The sequence below is a fragment of the Saccopteryx leptura genome, chromosome 6 (assembly GCF_036850995.1).
Source record: "Saccopteryx leptura isolate mSacLep1 chromosome 6, mSacLep1_pri_phased_curated, whole genome shotgun sequence".
In the NCBI taxonomy this organism is placed as follows: domain Eukaryota; kingdom Metazoa; phylum Chordata; class Mammalia; order Chiroptera; family Emballonuridae; genus Saccopteryx; species Saccopteryx leptura.
Window position 1 is genome coordinate 143,047,462 of NC_089508.1, and position 17,027 is coordinate 143,064,488.

A 17,027-nucleotide genomic window follows, 5' to 3' on the forward strand; every position below is an offset into this window, starting at 1 on the left:
TCTTCCTATCCAAGAACAAGGAATATTTTTCCATCTCATTGTGTCTTTTTCTATTTCTCTTAATAATGCCTTGTAGTTTTCATTATATAGGTCCTTTACATTCTTTGTTATGTTTATTCCTAGGTATTTTTTTTGTTGCAATCGTGAAGGGGATTATTTTTTTGAGTTCGTTTTCTAATATTTCATTGTTGGCATATAGAAAGGCTATGGACTTTTGTATGTTAATTTTGTATCCTGCGACCTTACTGTATTGGTTTATTGTTTCTAATAATCTTTTTGTGGAGTCCTTCGGGTTTTCAATATATAGGATCATATCATCAGCAAAAAGTGATACCTTTACTTCTTCTTTTCCGATATGGATGCCTTTTATTTCTTTGTCTTGTCTGATTGCTCTGGCCAGAACTTCTAGCACCACGTTAAATAAGAGTGGAGAGAGTGGACAACCCTGTCTTGTTTCTGATTTAAGGTAGAAAGTCCTCAGTTTTATGCCGTTTAATATGATGTTGGCTGATGGTTTATCATATATGGCCTTTATCATGATGAGATATTTTCCTTCTATACCCATTTTGTTGAGAGTCTTAAACATAAAATTGTGTTGTATTTTATCAAAAGCCTTTTCTGCATCTATTGATAAGATCATGTGGTTTTTGTTCTTTGTTTTGTTGATATGGTGTATTACGTTAACCGTTTTACGTATGTTGAACCATCCTTGAGATTCTGGGATGAATCCCACTTGATCATGATGTATTATTTTTTTAATATGTTGTTGTATTCGGTTTGCCAGTATTTTGTTTAGTATTTTAGCATCTGTATTCATTAGAGATATTGGTCTGTAATTTTCTTTCTTTGTGCCATCCTTGCCAGGTTTTGGTATGAGGGTTATGTTGGCCTCATAAAATGTGTTTGGAAGTATTGCTTCTTATTCAATTTTTTGGAAGATTTTGAGTAGAATAGGAACCAAGTCTTCTTTGAATGTTTGATAGAATTCATTAGTATAACCGTCTGGGCCTGGACTTTTATTTTTGGGGAGGTTTTTAATAGTTTTTTCTATTTCCTCCCTGCTGATTGGTCTGTTTAGGCTTTCTGCTTCTTCATGACTCAGTCTAGGAAAGTTGTATTGTTCTAGGAATTTATCCATTTCTTCTAGATTGTTGTATTTGGTGGCATATAATTTTTCATAGTATTCTACAATAATTCTTTGTATATCTATGATGTCTGTGGTGATCTCTCCTCTTTCATTTTGGATTTTATTTATTTGAGTCCTGTGCCTTTTTTCCTTGGTGAGTCTTGCCAAGGGTTTGTCAATTTTATTGATCTTTTCAAAGAACCAGCTCCTTGTTTTATTGATTTTTTCTATAGTTTTTCTGTTCTCTATTTCATTTATGTCTGCTCTGATTTTTATTATCTCCTTTCTTCGGCTGGTTTTGGGTTGTCTTTGTTCTTCTTTTTCTAGTTCCTTAAGGTGTGAAGTTAAGTGGTTTACTTGGGCTCTCTCTTGTTTGTTCATATAGGCCTGAAGTGATATAAACTTTCCTCTTATTACTGCTTTTCCTGCATCCCAGAGATTCTGATATGTCGTATTTTCATTTTCATTTGTCTGTATATATCTTTTGATCTCTGTGCTTATTTCTTCTTTGACCCATTCATTTTTTAGAAGTATGTTGTTTAGTTTCCACATTTTTGTGGGTTTTTCCCCCTGTTTTTTGCAGTTGAATTCTAGTTTCAAGGCTTTATGATCAGAGAATATGCTTGGTACAATTTCAATTTTTCTAAATTTGCTGATATTGTCTTTGTGGCCCAACATATGTTCAATTCTTGAGAATGTTCCATGTACACTAGAGAAAAATGTATACTCTGTCGCTTTGGGATGAAGTGTCCTGTAGATGTCTATCATATCCAGGTGTTCTAGTATTTCGTTTAAGGCCACTATATCTTTATTGATTCTCTGTTTGGATGACCGATCTAGAGCCGTCAGCGGTGTATTGAGGTCTCCAAGTATGATTGTATTTTTGTTAGTTTTTGTTTTAAGGTCAATAAGTAGCTGTCTTATATATTTTGGTGCTCCTTGGTTTGGTGCATATATATTAAGGATTGTTATGTCTTCTTGATTCAACTTCCCCTTACTCATTATGAAATGACCATTTTTGTCTCTGAGTACTTTTTCTGTCTTGTAGTCAGCATTATTAGATATGAGTATTGGTACACCTGCTTTTTTTTTGGGTGTTGTTTGCTTGGAGTATTGTTTTCCAACCTTTCACTTTGAATTTGTTTTTATCCTTGTTGCTTAGATGTGTTTCTTGTGGGCAGCATATAGTTGGATTTTCTTTTTTAATCCATTCTGCTACTCTGTGTCTTTTTATTGGTAAGTTTAATCCATTTACATTTAGTGTAATTATTGACACTTGTGGGTTCCCTACTGCCATTTTATAAATTGCTTTCTGTTAGTTTTGTATCTTGTTTGATTCTTCTCTTTTGCTTTTCTATCATTTGTTTTTGTTTGTTTGTGTTCCATACTTCTTTCCTCTGTTGCTACCTTTTTTAAGTCAAGTGTTTTTGTGGTGGTTTTTTCAAGGGTGGTTACCATTAAGTAATGAAAAGGGTACCTACCATATTCATTGTAGTACCCTATCTTATGAGTATTTCTGCACTTCATTGTCCTTTGCTACTGTTAATCTCCATCCTCTCCCCCCTTTTTTTTCTTTTGTTGTCACAGTTTAAGTTTGGTTTTATTGTGTTCTTGGTGGAGCTGTTACTTGTGGTTTTGTTTTCTTTTGTTCTTTGAATCTGGTTGGAAAACCCCCTTTAGTATTTCCTGGAGTGGGGGCTTTCTGCTGATAAATTCTCTCATCTTTTCTGTATTTGTGAATGTTTTTATATCTCCTTCGTACTTGAAGGATAGCTTTGATGGGTATAGTATTCTTGGCTGAAAGTTCCTCTCTTTCAGGGCTTTAAATATTGGGGTCCACTCTCTTCTAGCTTGTAGAGTTTCTGCTGAGAAATCTGATGATAATCTAATAGGCCTTCCTTTATATGTTGTACTCTTCTTTTCCCTGGCTGCCTTGAGAATTTTTTCTTTGTCATTGGTTTGTGTCATCTTTATTATGATGTGCCTTGGAGTGGGTTTGTTGGGGTTAAGAAAACTCGGTGTTCTGTTTGCTTCTTGAATTTGTGGCTTTAGTTCTTTCCACAGGCTTGGGAAGTTCTCGTCTATTATTTGTTTGAGTATATTCTCCATTCCATTTTCTTTCTCTTCTCCCTCTGATATACCTATTATTCTTATGTTATTCTTTCTGATGGAGTCAGACAATTCCTGTAGGGCTTTCTCGTTTTTTATTATTTTTGAGTCTCTTTCTTCTTCTCTCTGTTGTGCCTCAAGTTGCTTGTCTTCTATTTCACTAATCCTATCTTCTATCTGGGCTGTTCTGTTAGCTAAGCTTGTTACCTCGTTTTTCAGCTCGTGAATTGAGTTTTTCATTTCTGTTTGATTTGTTTTTATAGTTTCAATTTCCTTGGACATATATTCTTTGTGTTCATTGAGTTGTTTTCTGATCTCCCTAAATTGCCTTTCTGTGTTTTCTTGTATATCTCTGAGTATTTTTAAGATTTCTATTTTAAATTCTCTGTCATTTAGCTCCAAGGCTTCCAATATGTTAAGTCTTTTTTCCATAGATTTTTCCACATCTATTTGTGTTACCTCTCTATCTTTTGTATCCATAATATTTGATTTCCTCTTTCTTATTGGCATCTGAGGGTGGTCTTGTTGATAGCACTAATTAGAATTAATAAAGAGTAAAAAGTAAAAAAAAAATAAATAAATATAAAGGTAAAACACCCCACACACAAAAAAACTAATAATTTATTATTTCCCCCTTTTTTCTTTCTTCTCTTTCCCTCCTCTTTCCTCCTCAGGGAAATATCGTGATGACCTGTGAATTATATTATGCTAAATGGAACAAAAACTGCCTATAATGGAGGGCCTGATTTGGGGTGAAGAGTTCAAGGGGCAAAAAAAGGGAGTAGGGACCTACTAAATGCAAAAAAAATAAAATAAAATAAAAGAAGAAAATCTTAGACAAGCATAAGATGATTTGCTTGTAAGTGATGGTCGACTAAGAGATATAATGAGAGGGATAAGAGGGAACCAGAAAAAAGGAGAAAAAAAAAGAATAATAAAGAAGAAAAAAATAAAAATAATAAGTAATAATCTGTTGTATTAATTGGAGCGAAGACTAAATACAATGGAGACCTTGGGTTGGGAGGAATGCTAGTGAGTTAAAAAGCAACATAAAAAGTACCCAAAATGCCACAAAAATAAACAAACAAAAAAACAAAAACAAAAGCGAAAAAGAAAAATAAAACCAAAAAAACCTTGAGTCCCAAATTAAATAATTTGTTCGTGATTGAGGATTAAATGGGAGGAAAAGTAAAACAAGAAAAGAAAAAACGAATAGAAAGGAAAAAATAAGAAAAAGAGAAAAACAAAGGAAGAAAAAAAAAAAGGAAGAGAAAAAAACAAAATAAAGCAAAAGAAAAAAAACACAAAAGAGGAGAGAGTGAGAGTTAAGTGTTTTGGAGTGTAACCTTAAAGGAGAGTGAGGATGAAGAAAAGAAATAAAATGTAACACTCATGGGTAGTGTAGTTCAAGAAAAGGGAAGCATAAGATGGGCAGAGAATAAAAGGACCGAGGTGGAGGAAATAGAAATAATAATAATAAAGGCAATAAGATAGAAAAAACAAACAACAACAACAAAAAAATTAGTGGAACAAGTTGTAAAGTCTGTGGATTTTTCTTGATTTTGAGAGGTTAACTTCTTCCTTTTTCTTTTCTCTCCCTCTTCCTGGTCGGTGACTCTGTACCCCAGGCTCTGCCCCTGTGTCACACTTAGGTAGGGATTTGCAGTTGATGGGATTCTATGGCAATGTCACATAATTGGCTTTAGTCTTGCTGGTAGTCAAGGCTTGTTGGCGTTTGCAGGGTCCAACGATGAGAGAGTTTGCTTTCCTGGAGTCTCTCTCCTAGTCCCCCCTTCCTGAATTAGCAGCCTGGTGATCCAGCTATAAGGCTGTTACTGCTTCTGCCTGGGGAGTAAGAGGCTCAAAGAGCTAGGAAATCCCCACTCTATCCCCACTCAGCGCAAGGCTTTGGGAAAGGCTCTGGCAGTCAGAGCCTCCAGTGTAATCAGGCGGGGGTGGGAGTCAATTGTTGTCAAGGTGACTGTTTAGCGCCTAGCATTCAGTTGGACCACTCAACCCAGGCTTTCCACACTTTGTAGCCTGTTTTGGCTGGGAAGAAGAGGCACCAGTCTCTGCTTGTGACTAGTGTAGTATAGATCTTATTATCTGCCAAGTCCCTCTTGTTAGCGTTTATCCCTGAATATGGAGGCTCTGTCAATCAGAAGTTGCCCCCGCCCCTTTAGCGAGAGGCACTAAAAAATATCACGCCTCTTGGCTTGGATCGCTGAACTGAGAGAGATCTTATCAATTAGAGCCCCGTGGGTGCGCAGATTTCATGGGTTAAGCTAATTTCAGTGATTGGGTCCACAGCTGTGCTCCCAAAGGTATTTCAGGCTGCCTGCGCGCCCCTCCCCCAATGCTTGATTGTTAGCTTGAATGGCTGGGTGAGGTGCCCCACCCACGGAGAGAATCTCCCAAGTAGGAAAGACCGCCCTGGCGCCTCTCCCACTTGCCCCGCCACTGGCGGCGGCTGGGGCGCACCAGGCGCAGGATAATGTGGCACCCTGGGTGTGTGGGCCAGTAGGGCGCTCTGGGCGCGTGGAACGCCCAGGGCACGCGCATGAATGGGGTGCTCCGGGCACCGGTGGCTGGGGACTCTCACTCGCAGTGCGCGGGCCGCTGGGAACGCTAGTGGTGCTCGCTCTGCGACCGGACCGTGGCACCAGGCGCGCACTGGCAGCTGCTCGCAGCGCTTAGGCTGCCGCTCCCTGAGTGTGGGCCGACTCACCACAGGCGCACTCCCTCCGCGGCTTGAATGAATGTCCCTGCGGTAGTTAGCTTCCTCCACACCCTCGTCTCTCAGATTCAAGTGATAACAGTCCTTTCGCTTTCAGTTTGTGTGGAACTCCGGAATGCTCCGAGGATAAATTTTTCTGTTTCTAGTTGATAAATTTGTTGTGATTTTGGGGAGATCTGTCGGACGCGCTGCTCACAGCGCCATTTCCGTGACGTCACTGGTCTGTTGGACTTAAAGCACTTATATACCTTTGTGTTGGTGGTATTAGATGTCTTGATTGGATTATATGTCAAGCTACATATTATGAGTGAATGGATCATCTCATCTGGATGATAACGTGTTTAGACACCCACAGAGGAATGATTTAAAAAATTAAATAGAAATTTCAGGAGAAAATGAGATGTTAGCTGTCAAAAAGCAGAGTATTGAAAGCTAGAAAGCTCAAATGTTCTGAGAAGGTTTTCCCCAGATGTGTGCAATATAATAATTTAGAGTGGTCCCTTTGAATTTATTTAGTATTTTAAAAATATTTGAGTCTTTCTACATTTAACAAATACATTTATGTCTCAAGTTTGCTATCTTTGTCATATATGTATGGGGAAGAAAAGCATTTGTATTAATCTCATCTAGAAGCTCATAATGTAATGATTAAAATGTCCCTCATGTTGATGGAGTTGCCTGTCTTATACACCAAGGTTAATCCTATTGATACTTCTCTTGAATATATCCTGGGATTGAAAACAGACATCCATAAGACCTTAGAGCCCTTGAATGGCCCCAGACCTTAAATATATCACAGAATCTTCTCTGGGAAATATTCTTACCTACTTACAGGGAGATGCCCGAGTGTAAAGACCAGAGGGCTGACCATACTTTTCTGATTCTGTGTTTACAGCAATGGAATGCCAAAGGCCAAACCCATTTCTCTCTATTTTTTCATCCCAAGAACTTAATGAAAAGAAATTCTGTGTCGGTGTGTCTGTCTGTCTGTTTGTGTTCCTGCATTAGTCTTTTAAAGCAGTCTTTTTCCATGTCGTCTCATAAGAAGCTTGCTTTATGTGGCGAGGTTGGGCTGTTTTTCATGGTTCATGTCAACATGTTCAAGGCTTTGAGAAGTTCTGCAACAGAAGTTTTGTTTGTTTAAATCAGAATTTCTCAAACAGTCTTCCCTTTACCCCAATGTGCCCTGTTCCTGAGAAATGAGTTTTGTGGTGAAATATTTTAAAAGATAATATTTAAAAGATATTATGACTCTGAAAACCAAATTAGGAAGTCCCAGGTTTGATTCCCAGCTAGAACACACAGGAGAAGTGCCCATCTGCTTCTCCACCCCTCCCTCTCTCCTTTCTCTCTATCTCTCTCTTCACCTCCCGCAGCCAAGGCTCCGTTGGAGCAAAGTTGGCCCAGGTGCTGAGGATGGCTCCATGGCCTCCGCCTCCGGTGCTATAAAGGCTCTGATTGCAATGGAGCAACACCCCAGATGGGCAGAGCATCACCCCCAAGTGGGCATGCCAGGTGAATTCCAGTTGGGCACATGCAGAAGTCTGTCTCTCTACCTTCCTGCTTCTCACTTCAGGAAAATTAAAAAAAATTGTTTTGGATTGCTTTCTATTCTGACTTGACAACTTAACTTTAATTCTGATGTTTACCGTTCTCTCCCATGAGGGTTTTCACCAGCGATTGTGTCCCTGCGCAAATATTTTTAGAAGGAGGACTTTGTCCGTATTAACAATTTGAGACATTTAAAGTGAGCACATCAGCAACATTCTGTGGCTTGTGTCATGCGAGTCCATAGATGACATACCAGGTTGGTCAGTAGGAGCCTCCTGCTCACTAGCACACTCTTGGAAGCAAGCCTGGCCACCACGTTCCAGCATACCCAGGTGGATATGGAAAGGTGCTCAGAGGTGTGGGCCCCCCTGAAGTACAGAAATAGAGAAAGGGTCCCTTCTTGCCTTTCTTTCTGTCAAATGGCAAAGAAGAAAAGATGGCCCATATAAGGATTTTTTTTATAAGAGACACTTCCAACTGTTTTGCCTAAATCTTTTCCCCATGATAATGTTGTATATTTTATGCCTTTAAGATAGCATTCTTCATTACAAATCTAGAGGGATTATATTTTGAACATCCAAGTCTATTCCTCCAAGCCCTTCTCATCACTCCTGTTGGAAGTGCCTGCTATGCCAGATGGCAGGACATCAGCACAGACTTTATATCTTGTGACTGTTGGGACCAAGCTAGTCCTATTAACTGTGTGACTGTGATATCTCTGTTTTCCAGTCTGCTGCCACATCTTGCATTTTTAGCTCATGAAATCATCCCATTATTCCTAGCTAACCAAATCAAAATAGGTTTTTCAACTTGCAAACTAATGTCATGCAATGGGCCTTGTCGTCTGTACATTCTCAGTAAGAGCAGCCAGCAATTATGTACACACAAACCATCCACTTTCTGGGTGTCTGTAATCTGGTTTTAAACACCAATTTGGTTTTTCTTTTCAGTGTAGCATATATCCAAACAAGCTATGGCTTCTTTAAGTTGATATTTTTTTCAAAGTAAACATGTTAACATTTTTTAAGACAGAATTAGTAAGATGAAAATAAGGAGGAAAAGTATACAATACATTTGAAGCCAAAATTTAGTCACTAGTATGCTAGTAGATTACTTATCTCATTACTCCATTCCTGCAGCAGAGATAACCCTGCAGAATGATTAATTTATCATCTAGAGTTCTGAAAATATGCTTAAATCATTGTGTTATGTGGCCTCACCACCTTCCCAGATTCTCAGAGTGCAGGTCTCGTAACAATCCTAGATAGTTTGCATCATATAACTCACCTTGTGACATGACACAGTGTTGAGTTTTTGTATTTTTAAATATGGTGTGAGGTGTGGGTTAAGGGTGGGAGTTAGCTGACATGGAGGCTAACAGGAGAAGGGAAGAGGGGAAAGCAGAAGAATGAGTCAGGAAAGACCAGGGGCTCACAATGGGGAAGCATGCAAGTGACAGTGAGAAAGGAGTGAGCCACACGTGGGACAGGGACAGCTGCTGGGCAGCCACATGCCTAACCATGTTGTGTACAAGCTCTCATTCAGCTCCATTGTGACATTACCCCCATGATATTCAGGCCTTTATCCCTATTTCATCTGTCAGCCACACAGTGTACTCCAGAGCAAACATGGACAGCAGGTGCTGGGACTGTGTGCCAGCCTTTCAACCACCTGAAGGAGAGTAGATACAAGACCTCCAGTAAATAAACAAATCTCTGTAACTATTTTACCCTTAATATGCGGAATGTGTGTTCTCTAGAAGAATCGGGTGGTTACACCTCACTGATAGTCTTGGTAAATACCAGGATGTAGTGGTGAAAAGATCTTCATTCACCCATTTTCTCCACCTCTGCATCCAATGGTCATAACCAAACCTGGTTTCCATCTCCCGCTGTCCCTATTCTCATCGCTGTCAGCTTTTTCACTCCTGCTCAGGGTGGGTGGAAGGGCCATGAGCAAAACCCGACATGCTACACTGAGAATGACTTTGCCAACTATCATATTGTTCTAGTAAAAAACAAACAAAACAAACCTTGGAAAATAGTTCCCTGGAAAGTTTATTTTGTTGTCAACTTATCAGGGCATTGCAGGATTGTTTAAATGTAGGTAGGCACATAATGCAAATATGGCAGCAAGATAACAATTGATGAGGCCATATGATAAAAGCTGTGAAACAAACACTTGAAAACATCATTTAAAATGATTAAAAGATGGCCCATTCTGAGATTGCGCATGCACAGCCCTTGAACCCTATCAGTATACTTGATGATCACTCCCATTAACTGCAACGTGCCATCTGTAGTGATCTTACCATAAGCTTCCAACCATGAAGTTAAATGGCATATTTTTCAGCCTTAAGACAAGAAGCCAATTCTGCCATTGTCCTTTCACATTATGAAATTAATATGTCATTATAAGTGTCTGTTAAAAACTTCAGCTTATTATTTATTTATTTATTTATTTGAGATTTGAGAGTTCCCTAAGTATTCTGGATACAAGTCTTTTATCATCAATGTGATTTGTGTATTTCTCCCAGTGTGTGTCTCTCTGTCTTGTTATTCTCTTAGTGCTTTTTGAAGTGTAGGTTCTTTTTACTTCAGTGAAGTCCAGTTCTTCCCTTCTGGCTTTTGTGCTATTTTTGTCATGGATTTTCTTTTGTTTGTGTTATGAACTTCCCATTACTGTGTTACCAGTTTTGGTTAAGCAGTCATTCCCTTTAAGGAGATATAAGTAATAGGAACAGTCATGTGTACTTACCATGTCATCACCACCTCGGAAGCTCTTCATTCCTTTGTGCAGATCCACATTTTTTCACCTGGTATCGTTTCTTCTGCCAGAAAAACTGTTCTTTCACATGAGTTGTAGAGTGGATCTGATGGTAATGAATTATGTCTGCTTTTGTATGTCTGAAAAAAATTTCATCTCACAATTTTTTTATTAAAAATATTTTTAAGAGGTATAAAATTGAGCCTGACCTGTGGTGGTACAGTGAATAGAGCATTGATCTGGAATGCTGAGGTCACCAGATTGAAACCCTGGCTTGCCTGGTTGAGGCACATACAAGAAGCAACTACTATGAATTGATGCTTCCTGCTTCTTTCTCTACCCTCTCTCTCTCAAGTCAATTAAATAAAAGAGGCATACAATTCTAGGTTGACAGTCTCTTTCTCTCAGTACTTTAAAGAAACTGCTCCACCACCTTTAGCTTTCACGATTTCTGGTGGTAAGTCTTTTGGTATCCTTTCATTGTTTCTCCATGAGTGACATGTCTTTCTTCCTCTGGTCACTTTAAGAATTTCTTTGTAACAGTGACTTTGAGAAATTAGTCATGATGGGTCCACTGTTCTTCATGTGCCTCCCATACTCCTAGGCCAGTGTCTTCCCCAAACTTGGACTTTTCATGGAGAAGGGCAGGTCACCCATGCAAGCATATTTCAAGCCTTTGCTTGTATTACATTCACTAACATCTATTGGCCAAAGCATGATACATGGTCAGCCCCAAGTCAAGAGATAAGGAAGTACTTATATCTATCATGACGCCATGACAAAGCACAAGGATTATGCTCCAGTGGTGCATCTATCCTGGAAGAAGTGCAGTACATATTGGTAAACTTATTTGTCCCAAGCAGAAAACACCTCATGAAATACAGCACAGAAGACCATTGTACTTGGTAATGTTTCCCCAGCAGATGTTTTACCTACTGTGATTTCCATACCTTGTATCCTTTTCAGGAGCACACCCCAGGGCACTTGTTCTAGACTTTTGATGGTAAACAGTACTTAAACTCAAGCTCCCCCAAAGCTTAAGAATGTGGGACCACATTGGCTGTATTCTAATTGTGATGCAGGTGTAAGGAATGAGAAAAAAATTGTTTTCTTTTTTATGTTAAGTGAAATCACATGTCTCTGTGTTTCACCATGTAATGGCCAAGTTGTGAGTGCTTCTCTGTCCTTTTATGAAGGAATATTATGTAAATAGGCAACCCTCTTTGTTTTTTGTGTAATTCTATCTAGTTACTCTTTGATATGAGTACCTTAAGGAATGACTCTCAAGATTGAGGAGCAAAACCAAATAGACTCTGAGCCTGATGGAACCAGCTATACATTTTAAAGGCAACCAAACAGATGGATATGTGATGACTAATTTCTCATAGATATACATAATTACTAACAGTAATTAACTATATTAGCTTCTATTTCTATTTTGAGTATATCCTATAATTATGTACAAGGTATGTATTGTCTTTATTACTCATGCTAATTTTACAGGTTATTATTATTATTATTATTATTATTATTATTTTATGCTTGGAGAAATAGAAGCTCAATGAATCTGAATTAATTGCCCAAAGAGACAACTAACTAGTGGCAAAATTGGGATGCGCACCCAGATTTATCTCAATCAAAGGCTCAACATAGTTATTATAGTCTAATGCTCTTTTCATCCATGATCTCTGAATTCCGTTTGAGCTTCCTTAAGGGGATCCAGTAGGCTCATAGGGACTAATGGATGTAATTGTGCAGCCTGAATTTTTATGGAGGACTATCAGAACATTGAGAATCCCACTGCAAATCTTGAGGTTCTGTGTCTGAGAGATGTGGGACCCGATGCAGCAGTGGCACTTGGAGGAGTACTGGAGTCACAGGTATCAATCACACTGCTGTCCAGCCACAGCGGCGCTGCAGCTGGGGGACCCGGGGCAGGAGATGATCTCATTCAGCCCCATCTCCTCCTCTCCAAGTGGAAAAGTGACGCCTTCTGCTCCTCAGTTATTTGTAAGCAGTAGACGAGCCAGGTAAAACACAGTTTGCAGAATACGGTATAGTAATTCTTGAAAGGCATTGACAGTGTTGTTATCATTAGACTGCAGCAAAGTGCATTAGCATGAGTTTGTGTTTAAATATTGAGGTTTTTTTTTTTTCTTTTTTGTATTTTTCTGAAGCTGGAAACGGGGAGAGACAGTCAGACAGACTCCCGCATGCGCCCCACCGGGATCCACCCGGCACGCCCACCAGGGGCAAAGCTCTGTCCACCAGGGGGCGATGCTCTGCCGCTCCGGGGCGTCGCTGTGCTGCGACCAGAGCCACTCTAGTGCCTGGGGCAGAGGCCAAGGAGCCATCCCCAGCGCCCGGGCCATCCCCGCTCCAATGGAGCCCCGGCTACGGGAGGGGAAGAGAGAGACAGAGAGGAAGGAGGGGGGGGATGGAGAAGCAAATGGACGCCTCTCCTATGTGCCCTGGCCAGAAATCGAACCCGGGTCCCCCGCACGCCAGGCCGACGCTCCACCGCTGAGCCAACCGGCCAGGGCCATGAGTTTGTGTTTATATGTATAAAGCTATTCTAACAGTACCTAGCACAATCTAAATGTAATTTTTGTTTTCAAAATTTTAAAAATATAATGTGTATCAATATAAAAGTTGGTGAAAAATAAAATTCATGCAGACTTTGAATAGGGGCTAAGGGAAACAGTTGACAGTTTTGTGATAGAAACTACTAAAGAAAGAGGGATCTCAGAACAGCATTATCCTTGTACAATTTAAAAAGTATATACGAAGAATAATCATGCAGCAAAACTAAAAACTCAAAGTCAGGATTGTGATCTTTAAGCAGATTTCCTTTGACAATGAGTGCAGATACACACACACAAAAAAGTTATTATCTGATATATTCCCAAGCTTTCCATACATTTCTAAGTTAAATTTTTTATGTTTATGACCAATATTAATTTAAATAACCCATTTCTTAAAGTTTTCTGTATAAATATCTACATTCTTATATAATATCCATTTGTTGTGACCTTTCAATTTTTAGACAACAGGTGGTCAAAATGAAGCTTATATTAAATATCAATCACTTATAACTTGAATTGTGTGATCACTGACCCCAATTCTCTTCCCCATGGTGTAGTCTAGGGCAGCAGTCCCCAACCTTTTTTGGGCCACAGACCGGTTTAATGTCAGAAAATATTTTCACGGACCGGCCTTTGGGGTGGGATGGATAAATGTATCACATGACCGAGACAAGTGTCAAGAATGAGTCTTAGACGGATGTAACAGAGGGAATTTGGTCATTTTTTAAAAATAAAACATCGTTCAGACTTAAATATAAATACAATGGAAATAATGTAAGTTATTTATTCCTTCTTTGTGGACCGATACCAAATGGCCCATGGACAGGTACTGGTCCACGGACTGGGGGTTGGGGACCACTGGTCTGGGGGACTTTATTTCTGCTCTGCCTTTTCCTGTGTTACTTGAGCCTGGGTTAGGTCAATTTCAAGCACACATTTTTTTATATATCAAAATACCATAAGAAATGAACAAATGTTAATGTGTATTATCGTACATGTTTGCTATTGTAGTAGGACTTTTGTTCTATGTCTTATTTGACTTACCTTCTTTCTAACCAAGAATGTTATTGGGGGGAGCTCATTTTGCACTGGATGTTGGGGGACATGGTTCTTTTCCCTGCCTCCCTCTCTCCCTTTCATTCTCTCTCTCTACACACAGTCAAGAAGAACAATATTATGGCTGAGAAATGGATAATATGATAACTGACTCCAGGGCTAGTGTTCCTCTGAGGGGATGAGGCAGGTGGAATGTGGTTGCAGTGGACAATGATCCCTTCCTTTCAAAATTCAAAGGGGACATGCCAGCAGTGAGCTACTATAATGAGTTGATGCCTTGACCCATTTTATCCATCTGGTCATCTATGATTCTTTTTTTTTTTTTTTTTTTTTTTTTTTTTTACAGAGGCAGAGAGAGAGTCAGAGAGAGGGATAGACAGACAGGAACAGAGAGAGATGAGAAGCATCAATCATTAGTTTTTCATTGTGGCACTTTAGTTGTTCATTGATCGCTTTCTCATATGTGCCTTGACTGTGGGGCTACAGCAGACCGAGTAACCCCTTGCTCGAGCCAGCGACCTTGGGTCCAAGTTGGTAAGCTTTGCTCAAACCAGATGAGCCCACGCTCAAGCTGGTGACCTCAGGGTCTCAAACCTGGGTCCTCCACATCCCAGTCCGACGCTCTATCCACTGCGCCACTGCCTGGTCAGGCTGGTCATCTATGATTCTTGATCTGAGATATCTGAACTTGCAGAGAAGGAGATTTCTTAGATCTTGGAGGCATTAGGATATATCTCTCAGATGACCTCTTTGTTGACTATACAGTACTTGGTGCTGGACAAGGGACAGGAACTGAAACTGGGGCTGCACTCCTGGGCATCTTAGGTTATACCTGGGCATATTGGTTATTTCCCCTCCATCACAATTAGCCACCTAATTGGTAAAATATCAAAGCATGTTTTGGGATATCGACTGATATCAGAGGCTTATGTGGATTACATGATGAAGTTCTATCAGCTTCGAGCTGTCCATGTTTTTGTTTTCTTCTGTTTTAACAGAATGACATCCCTGAGGTGAAGAAAGAGGAGACGTTGTTGGATCTGGACTTTGACCCTTTCAAGCCTGAGGTGGCCTCTGCAGGTTCTGCTGCAGTGACCCAGTCCCCCATATCTCAGGTAACAAGTGGGTGTAATAATGTTTAGAGATGATCGTTCATAAATTTTAAGCTCTATAAGAAAACAGATGCATTGCAATGGCCCTCTTCCTTTCAAATGGCTATCTACTTTTCTTGTTGGTTGACAAATATTTTCTAATGGGAAGGAATGGTACAAAGAGAATCTTATTAATATCATCTACTCCAGAGCTCCCCTACCATTAGCTTTCTCTATCTATAGAACAGGAATTACTACGCATTCTATTTTCCCAGGAATCGTCTGTCTCAGGATAATTGTTAAGATACCTCCTTTTTGCACTCAGAAGTATCCAGGTTTGGATGATACATTTTATGGCTTTCCTAACTAAATGTCCTTCTTTCGGCTTTGTGTTTAATCATCTTACTGTTTTCTCTACTGTCCTTCCTCATACTTTGAAAATTAAGTCATGTTTGAAATAACCATGAGATTATGACCAAAGAGAAATGTTTCTCTGTCGTGATAGTTTTGAACTTGTTTTCCACATTGCAGAAGCTTCCTTGTGGATCTTGATTATGTCTTCATGCAAAGTTGGCCTTGCTTATTCACACCTATCCTTGCTCAACATTTCCTTACTCTCAACATTTTCCTCATTTCAATAGTTACTATGATAGCATTCTCCATTAGAGGCATACTGGTGTGGATGCTATAAAGATCTGTGAATGATTCCTCTGAATATAATTACTGTGTATTTGTCCATGTTCATAAAAGAAGTTAGCTCAAAATATGGCTGAACAGAAATTGTTTCTATCAGTATTTTTGATATGGACTGAGCCTCACATTTCAATTTGGATAAATCCAAAGATGCTAGAATATACTTCAAATGAATTAATGCCAGTTTATTGTAAAACTTAAGAATTGTGGTCCTGGCTAGATGATTCAGTGGAGAGAGCATTGTTCCCATGTGCCGAGATCGCAGGTTCAATCCCCACCCAAAGCACATATCAGTAGCAATCAGTGAATGCACAACTAAATAGAACAACTAAGTGGAACAATGAGTTGATACTTCGCTCTCTCTCTCAAATCTATGGAAAATTAAAAAAAAAAAAAGAATTGAGACCCAGATCAATTTCTGATCCTGAAGCTTTCTTGATACCTTCTGGTAAAGCACTGGGAAAGAGGCTGCTCAGTATGAACCTCAATAGATAAAGTTTCTCTTTAATCCATGCCTTGTTCCAGACAATTAGGTTTCTAAAGGCTTTCTTGTTGTAATATTGGAACAATAAATATCTGAGTTGTCAGTAAGGCAGGATATTAAGTAAATCACACTAGCCTGAAAGGTATTTTGCAGAAAATGGATCTCTTATTGTTTCAGAAACTCCTATTGACTCCCTTTTAGGGAATTCATGATATGAATGAGAATATTAAAGGCTCCAAGAATCTCTGTAATTAGAAGGAAAGCCTGTTTAAATTTATTTAGCTTAGAATTTCCCAAATAAATTTGACCACAAAAATTGGTTTTAATGAAACTTTCTTAACATTCATTGGAATGTTCTCTAAAACATACTGTGGGAAGTGCTAACATAGTCATTGTTAGTAAGTTTAACGCTGCTGCCTCTGTGGCCAAGGAAAGCAGAGAATGGATGGATGTATCATTCAAAGTCCGTCCATCCGTCTCAGCGCTCTGGTGGAGCTGAAGTTGGGGACTGCCCCATCTCACTCTCTAGCATCCATCGCTGCAGTGGCAGGAGAGACAGTTCTGCAGCAGATGCTGTGATGACCAAGGGTAACTCTACACAATTTTTGTCTGCAATTTAGAATCTTTACATCAATTCATGATTAACTTAATCCATAAATCACAGAACATTGTGTGGATTTAAGAAAAAGATTCTTCCAGAATTTTTTTTTAAAAGGTGACCTTGATTAAATCTTCAAACGTCTTAACTCTGAAGAAAAAGCATTACTGCAGTTAGGGAAAGTTGCGTGTGCCACTGTGTTCTTTTTCGGGCCAGCTAATAAGCTGCTCT

At 39.4% G+C, this 17,027-nt stretch overlaps 1 protein-coding gene across 6 annotated transcripts in view; it reads left to right on the forward strand.

The window, feature by feature from the left end:
* Positions 1 to 17,027, forward strand: part of AMPH (amphiphysin) — a 367,517-nt gene that overhangs the window by 289,116 nt on the left and 61,374 nt on the right. For all 6 annotated transcript variants that reach the window (XM_066388207.1, XM_066388206.1, XM_066388210.1 and 3 more), the window contains exon 12: positions 14,929 to 15,045. In XM_066388207.1, coding sequence (XP_066244304.1) covers positions 14,929 to 15,045 — 117 coding nt within the window. The remainder of the gene's footprint in view (positions 1 to 14,928; positions 15,046 to 17,027) is intronic.